The sequence below is a fragment of the Boleophthalmus pectinirostris genome, unplaced genomic scaffold (assembly GCF_026225935.1).
Source record: "Boleophthalmus pectinirostris isolate CB_2022bp ecotype Guang Dong unplaced genomic scaffold, ASM2622593v1 HiC_scaffold_12, whole genome shotgun sequence".
Classification (NCBI taxonomy): Eukaryota; Metazoa; Chordata; class Actinopteri; order Gobiiformes; family Gobiidae; genus Boleophthalmus; species Boleophthalmus pectinirostris.
The window spans coordinates 3,631,818-3,640,105 of record NW_026571018.1 but is presented as its reverse complement, the minus strand read 5'-3'; the positions used below and the strand labels follow the sequence as shown (position 1 = coordinate 3,640,105).

General features: G+C 38.7%; 1 protein-coding gene and 3 non-coding genes across 6 annotated transcripts in view; 2 read left to right on the top strand and 2 right to left on the bottom strand.

Annotated features, from left to right (window-relative positions):
* LOC129407470 (uncharacterized) overlaps window positions 1–2,568 on the bottom strand; it is a 4,014-nt gene extending 1,446 nt beyond the window's left edge. Inside the window, exons 1-3 of one of the 3 annotated variants that reach the window (XM_055148650.1) lie at window positions 2,299–2,568; window positions 1,263–1,565; window positions 1–743 (exon numbers count right to left, since the gene is read on the bottom strand). The exon at window positions 1–743 is cut by the window's left edge and continues 1,446 nt beyond it. In XM_055148650.1, the coding sequence (XP_055004625.1) occupies window positions 1–743; window positions 1,263–1,565; window positions 2,299–2,515 (1,263 nt within the window). In that variant the 5' untranslated portion in view covers window positions 2,516–2,568. The remainder of the gene's footprint in view (window positions 744–1,262; window positions 1,566–2,298) is intronic. The other 2 variants (XM_055148651.1, XM_055148652.1) reach the window with 2 other exon arrangements.
* Window positions 2,569–2,868: 300 nt separating this feature from the next.
* trnav-uac (transfer RNA valine (anticodon UAC)) lies at window positions 2,869–2,941 on the top strand. Its single transcript has one exon. It is a non-coding gene; the product is annotated as a tRNA-Val (tRNA).
* A 3,928-nt stretch (window positions 2,942–6,869) lies between these two features.
* On the bottom strand, window positions 6,870–6,941 carry trnaa-cgc (transfer RNA alanine (anticodon CGC)). Its single transcript has one exon. It is a non-coding gene; the product is annotated as a tRNA-Ala (tRNA).
* A 574-nt stretch (window positions 6,942–7,515) lies between these two features.
* trnas-uga (transfer RNA serine (anticodon UGA)) lies at window positions 7,516–7,597 on the top strand. The gene has a single exon. It is a non-coding gene; the product is annotated as a tRNA-Ser (tRNA).
* Window positions 7,598–8,288: the final 691 nt, after the last annotated feature.

Below are 8,288 nucleotides of genomic sequence, written 5' to 3'. Positions count from 1 at the left end.
ATCACCAATATTGAACCCACGGTCTGCTAGGACAATATCACCAGGTAACAGGTTTCTTAGAATGCCACTGTCTGTTGTGATTTGTTTATCACTGACCCTCCCTCCCCAGGCACAAGATATGTAAGTGACATAACCTTGGGGTGTTACACCAATCAGAAATTTGACTGTATGGTGATGCTTGTAGTTGGACCATGCCTGTGCTTGGGCAAGTAAATTAGAGGGCCTCTCAATAAAAACTTCAAAACAGTCAATTATTATAGATACTCTAGACCCAAATGCCTCCCTGAATGCCACTGGCATTGTAGCTTGAAGTACATGTCGCTCTGGCCACTCCATTTGGGATTCCAATCTTTCATGAAGTATGTCAATAACTTTATGCCAAACTCTAGAAGCAGTGGACAGAGAGATCTTGAACCTGAAAGCTAAATCTTTGAGTGGGAGATTTAGTCTCAGCCTCATCAAAACTAAAATGAGCTGTTCAAATTTAGACAGCACAGACACAGAGCTACAGGTGATGTAGGGCTCGCACAGCTGAAAAATCTGCATTAAAACTAAGAAGTTGGGGAGCCCCGTGTAGAACTTAGTTTTATCTTCATTTTCTTTAAAGGACTCCTGGCTGAACTGTGTGTCCACTGCCTTGCTGCGAAGATCTCCCAGCTCTACAGTGTTTTGTCTAAGAACATCCTCCATCTTCTCGAGGTCATCCATTATTAGATTAGTCTGGCATCCAGCATCTGCATAGCCTGCAAAAAAGCAGTGCAGGAGAATATTTAACTCATTTATGAATATGGTTTTGAGTTATCTTTGACAACCTTGTTCCAAACATGCAAGTTCTCTGCTCCAATATACAAACTTTCTACAGTCTCCATAATTTAAAAATATATGTATATTACAAACAGTTGAGGTACACTTACAAATTGCAACTCTGACAGGCACTTGAACCAAATGATATATCAATACATTACACGAGACACAAAACTCTGTACAATTTAATACATCTGTGCATATTACAAAATGAGGACTAGATATTTTAGGGACTTCATGGACATTCTGCAGGTTGTTATTTTTATACACTACCTAACCCACAGGTGCACACCTGTCATATACTAGGGAATATGTGGCCTGTTTATTAGGGAAGAATCTATGGGGAAGGAAGAATATCAGGGTCTATTTTGAAAACCTGAGGTTTGCATAGATTTTATGACAATCACATGAGTAATACAGTAATAATGCTGGTTGAACATCTTAGTACAATATTTCACCTTGATAATTTAATGTCCCGTTCTCACTAAGGCCCTTTGATTGTGGGTCGTCATCTGGCTGGTTTGATTCGGGGCTGTCGGCTGTCTGATCTGAGCTCATACCGGGGCTCTCGGGTATCTGTTGGAGATCCAAAATAGCCTCTGCACATTCCAACCATCTTTGATGGTCTTCTTTGCACTTCATCCTCTGCTCTTGATGGAGAGATGCCTCTGTCTCTGATTTGGGCTTCGTTTTTTGGTGGCCGAGGTTAACGGTCGGAGCCCAGTCTACTGACTCAGTGTCATCCAAAGCGCTCGGGCAGCCTACAAAACAAAGCCCAATAAAGTCCATATTACACTTCTGTAAATGAGCATTTAACGATAACCTACTGCTATATAGCACAACCACAAAAACAATTTAGCTTTATAACATACCTTTGACAGTGTTGGGGAGTAACAGATTACATGTACTGGAGTTACGTAATCAGAGTACAAATTATGAGTAACTGTATTCAGTTACAGTTACTGTTTCAGTGAGTGATAATTGGATTACAGTTACTTTGTTGAAATAAATGGATTACACTGCGGTATTTTCCTGTTTTCACATTTGGGGCTACATCCCCTTTTTTTTTTTTTTTCCTCTCGGTAATTCCACTCATTGTTGGACACTAAACCAGGACTAAACCAGGACTAAACCAGGACTAAAACCAGGTCTAAACCAGATCTAAACCAGGACTAAAACCAGGTCTAAACCATGTCTACAACAGGATTTAACAGGACTAAACCATGTTGCGTGGACCGTGCCTCTTCTATCAATAATATTTTTTATTTGGTTAAGTAAAGACTCTGCCTTTTCAATTTTTTTAGCAGACAAAACATCTTATGTTATGATATCCTAGTCTTTGCTTCTCTACAGCAAATCAAGTAATCCAAAGTATTCAGATTACGTTACTCACTTTAAGTAATTTAATGGATTGCGTTACAAACTATATTTTGGGGTATGTAATCTGTAATCTGTAGGGGAATACATTTTAAAAGTAACCTTCCCAACACTGACCTTTGACGAAGTGGTCACTGCAGATACGAGCATTTGGAGACTCCGCTGCGCCCGGCCGCAGACGGAGGTTTGCGATCCACATTTTACGGCGCCGTTCTGTGAGATTTTCCCATTTCTGACCTCTGTGGACGACTACCTTCGGTACTCTAAAAAATCGCTTGCCCTTCTCTCGGTTTGAACGATTGGCACAGCCGTAAACTACACAAAACATAGGCATTTTCTAGACAAAAAGACGCTCAGTGTTTGACGAGTTTCCTCCAGCTGGTTCACTTCCTGCCCTCCATCTGAGAGCGCGCTCTGACTCACGTAGCCCTGTGACGTCACGTATCTCTTGCTCTTTTTTGCTACTTATTTATAATTTATTATCGCCATTTATATTTTTTGCTCTTTGTTATTATATTAAATTGTGATGTGTGAGCTACTGTGTCCAAATAATTTCTAATTTAATCTAATTTTTCGTGTTCACTGTGTCCTAAACAAAGACGATGCACCCTCTTCCCCCCCCCCCCCGTCTTCAACCATGGTCATTGCTTTGTTTATAAGGACTGGGCGTGACCGTATGAGCCAGTTGGTTCCATAGTGTAGCGGTTATCACGTCTGCTTTACACGCAGAAGGTCCTGGGTTCGAGCCCCAGTGGAACCAAGATTTTTCTTTTCTTTTATTAATTATTATTATTTTTTTGTTAATTTTAAAATTTATGTGTAAATAAAATAGAATATGAACAGAAGAGGTTCACGTGTTCTCGTAATATCGGCACACTGTAGAATCTAACTTAAAACTAATTTGGAGGACAGATCAGAATTATATAGTGTATTTTGTTAGGTTAGATTTGTTGACATGGTTTGTAGTAAATTTCTCTGTAATTACTGGGCCTAGCCACGTGAAACACAAACTGGCACAAACATTAACGTCTTATTTATCAGTAGAAATACACAAAAAGGCAAATTATTCTTCAAAAATAATGACACATCACTTTCAAAAACAGTAAATCTCTCATTGAGTTATATAGGCCTTTGTCCTCCATCAAGTCAAATTAATCAATCAGTCAATCAACAACTTTATTAATCCCAAAGGGTAATTCAGTTCGCGCATCTCTGGTCGTGCACAATCGATAAATAATAAAAGAAAAAGAAAAACAGACGCCATGCATTCAAACCTCAGTGCACCAGGGACACAATAGCAAATTTACTTTCTTTTTTTTTGGAATATGAAAGAGGATCCCATTGTCCATCCCTGAGTCAAATTTCATGGGGTTTGGTCAATAATTAACCGAGATATTGAGAAACAAAATTTTTGGCCCCATTTACCACAATGTTAACTAAAATTTCAAAGTGATCCAGAATCCAGGATTTCTTACGGATCACCCCCAAAATGAAATCGGTTCTTCCGTTTCACATTTCCAACAAATCCTGAAAATTTCATCAAAATCGGTCCATAACTTTTTGAGTTATGTTGCTAACAGACAAACAAACAAACAGACAAACGCCGGCAAAAACATAACCTCCTTGGCGGAGGTAATAAAGTTAAAACGTCAACAGTTCGGGTTCAGCAGCGGTAGTCGACTTTAAACGTGATATTCATGTGGTACTGCAGCGCCGCCTTGTGGTTTTCCGATGAAGTGCACACAAAATATAAATAAACAAAAAATGTCGTTGAATGGTTCACGTTTTTCCTGCCTTATGAACAACAAATAAGTGCAGTTAAATGTTTTATTGTCCCCTAGACGTCCCTATTTACCGGGGACAGTCCCAGTTTTGAGCCCTGTCCCAGAGGATTTATGAAAAAACACTGATTTGTCCCAGTTTTATACAAAAAATGTTCCAGGTGTCCCTATTTTTGACCAATTTGATCCCTGTCACCAGTGAAGAGAGGCATAAATTGTCTTAAATTCAATAAACGTTTTGGAAAAGTCATTTAATTTTAGTATCTCTTTCACGCAACTACATCTTTCTGTTAAGTTCTCATGAGCCTATTATGATTATTTCCAAACTTCTGCACCTTTTGTTTAAAAGAGACGACAATAAATGCAGACAGAATTTTAAATGTAAAAAAAAAAAAAAAAAAAACTATAATCCCAAACCATAACATTTCATATTTTGCCCTAAAAACAGGATCAATTCTACACATTTAGGTGCCCTGAAGCTTTGGAAAGTTCACTTTAAGTCATGAAAAAGTGATGGAAAATTTTAGTAATTTTGTCAGTGATTAAGAGTGGAAACCCTGGTTAGAGAATTGACCAAAACAATAAATGAGTTTTAAAACTGATCCAATAAAGGCTGGCCTTTGTCTATAAATTACACACTTTGACTACAACTTATAAAAAAGTTCCGCTGACATCGTGAGAGGCCGTCATGTCTTTCGAACATGTGTAAAGCTGAGCCCAGTAAAACCATTACCAGGGGAACTCAATTACAAACCCAAAAGGTCCACTTACCAAATTTACATCCCCCTAAAGTAAAGACACAGTTTAAATTTTTGAATAAAATTTATCCAACCAATGAAATTCTAAAACAAAAATTCAAATTTGAGACAGGTCAATATGTGTTCTGTGACAGGGGAAGAAGACTTGGAACATCTTTTCTTTTCATGTAATTTGGTAAACAATTTTGGTCTGATTTTCAGTCGTTGCTTCAGTCCAGGGGAATTCAATTTGCCCCTCTAACCAAGAAAGGAATTTGGTATTAATAATGTATTGATTTTGGGTAAATATTTTATTCACACATTTAAGATAAAACCAAATATAACTCACTTTAGGAGAGACTTTTTGTTGACTCACCGAAGCTGATTGAAAGAAGTGAAGCTGGGTTTTTTGTGTCCTTTCTGAACAATGTTGATCAGAAGTTTTAGAATTGCCCCCTTAGTTTGTTCGTAAATGTGTTTTGTTTTTATTTTTTTCTTCACAATTGTTTAGATTTTTTTGCTATGTTTAAATGTGATCTTTGTGTGGTGCCTTTTTGCTTATATCTGGGTTCTGAAGTACTACCACTACTACTACTTTTACTACTACTACTACTTTTACTACTACTACTACTACTACTACTACTACTACTACTACTACCTTTACTACTACTACTACTACTACTACTACTACCAATAATAATAATAATAATAATAATAATAATAATAATAATAATAATAATAATAATAATAATAATGAATTTACAGTGTTTCCAGGGTCCCAAAACGTCACGGTGTATTTCCAAAACTTAGAACTTCTAACAATAAATGCTGTAAATCCACGTGGAACATTTTAAGTATGCACAAAGTACTAAATACTAAATACTCTACTAGATACTACAACTAGATAGATAAATACTAAATGCACGAACTAGATGGACACTTTACCAAATCTCAGTCGCTAGAGGGCGCTGTAGGCTCGTGTATCTGCTGCTCCCATTTCTCCTGTACCTCTGTCACTGCGCATGTCTCCCGTCGAGCCGCTGTTATGTTTGCATCACGTCAGTCGATCGCAACATTACTTCTACACCGCTGAACATTTAAAACAATAATCGAGCAGCAGAAAGAAAAGTTTGGAGGGAGCGCGAAACTTGTGAGGGACTGAAGAAAGGCGCGGACGGAAAACAGAGCTTCACCATAACGTAGAGAATGCGCCATGCAACTTTCCTGTAAGTCACTGGATGAATCGATAAAACCTGGACTCCAGTGACACCGAAACCGTCCTGTCGGGATTCAGAAAGACCAGAATAATTCTAACTGGGACTGACGCTGAGTGTGACGCACAGACGGTGGACTTACGCGAGAGTGACGTCACCCACAGTGTTCAGCGTCGCTCAAACGAGGCTCGCGATGCTCAAGGTTAGGCGCTATGTTATGAATAGGATTTTTTTTGCCGGACAAAATAGTGGAAAACTAAGTCAGGATCATGTAGAGCGAGTTAATACGAACATTTTAAGACCAAAATGACGAGGATGTTGCAGTTACAGAGAGAGAAGCGACAAGATCCTAATGTAAGCCAATTAGAGCCAAGGTGGCGAACTTCCTATTTAGCGCGTTAGCTACGTTAGCACTGAAATGTACATTTATGGTTTGACGAAAGCTACTCAAAAGTTACCTCTGGACATCGTGGAGTTGCTCTGAAATGACACCGAGGATGAAGAATTCAATGGATTGAGGTAAACTTGTTATGTTGTTTATGCTTTAGTTACCTGATTCACTTTATATCTTACATTAATAGCTAGCAGCATGTTGTTCTGTTGTTATTACTACAACTTAACCTTGAAGATGAAATGTGTACTCTTGGTCTCAGATTTTATCTAATACATTTCCCCCCAAAAAAGTGCGACTTATGTATACGTTTATGTCTTCTTCGTTATGCATATATATATATATATATATATATATATATTATTTTTATTTTTTTTTTTTTTTTTTTTTTTTTGATACGGAAACACATGCAAAAAGCACGTGCCAATGAAATATCGCGTGGATTCGAAACGCTATGAAAAAGAAAGAAAAAAAGCTAGAACAAGAGATTGTCTGGGTCCGAACGTCATTGCGTCATTGGTTTACGTTTGCTGTGTTTACGATCTGTGAGTTAAACTAAAGTCTGTGGAGATGCCGGGGATTGAACCCGGGACCTCATACATGCGAAGCACGCGCTCTACCACTGAGCTACATCCCCCATAATGCATTGCAGCGTAGCGGAGATTATTTAAAAACGGAGGAATATCTGGTGTGGGTCTTTGTCAAATGTTGGAGTTGAATAATAGAATTTTAAATTCGTCTTTTGTGTGGCGCCGGAACAACCGAATAAACGTTTTTCTCCAGAATCCCCTGAAGACTCGTGTCATGCCCGCTGTGTCCACGAGGGGTCGCCGCTCCCTCTGTTTTGCAGCAGCACGTGTTTTACGCAGGGTGACCAGATGTCCCAGAAAAGCTGCATAAAAATGACCAAAACTCAAAGGAAATGTGACTATAGAGACTCACATTAGTGCCGAGTGCAGAACAATTTTCTTTAATTACGTACTCGTTTCACAATTTTATTATTTTATTACTAGTCCCGGCTCCATCTGCACAGTTTGTTTGATTGTTTGGACATTCAGACACAGATTTATGTTTAGAGGAAGATTTTGTAGACATTTTTCCACTGTTTTAGTAGGTCTTTGTGCGTTTATATCATTTAATACTTATCCACTTAAACTAGAAGTGTTTTCAGTTTCATTTTTATAGAAATGTCACTATGTATCATGACGTAAGCTGCGATGGCCGAGTGGTTAAGGCGTTGGACTTGAAATCCAATGGGATCTTCCCGCGCAGGTTCGAACCCTGCTCGCAGCGAGTGACAAACCTTTTCATTTTTGTCTTTTCAGCTTATGATGGTGTGTAAAAGCTGTTAACCGTGTAGTTTAGACCTCCACAAACATGTTTTGAAACGTCCCATTGTTTCAGATTGCCTCCTGCTGTGACAGATGTCCTCCCTGTGTCTCCATGGGGTTTTATTCTGTGTAAAAGCTGCTAACCCTGTAGCTTAGACTTCTATAAACATGTTTCTAAATGTCCCTGTTGAGGATGGGCATGATTAGTCAATTAATCGATAATTGATAATTGATCATTGAGAATTTAATCGATTACATTAATTTTTAATCAACAAACCGAATGTAGGTTGCTGTGCGTAGCGTAGTGTGACCAAACAGGGGTCCGTACATGTAGCTCTCTGCATCAGAAGGAGTGAGACACAAACAGTCAGTCAGTCTGCAACGTGCCGAAGCACAAATGTATATTTAACGATGACTTGTACAAGAAATTCCATGCTTTCCATTGCGGTCTGGACAAGTGTGAGTCCATGTGCACAGTGCACAAAGCAGCACGTATGTTTCAGTGTCCAGTGGGAAAAAGCTCCGAAAACACCAAAAACATGAAAAAGTTTTACCAGGTGAGAGTCGCTCAATGTCGATGATGAGTCCCCACCTCCCACCCCCCGTACAGTGTCCTGGTTTTGACAAACAGAAATATGGTCACACTAACCTGT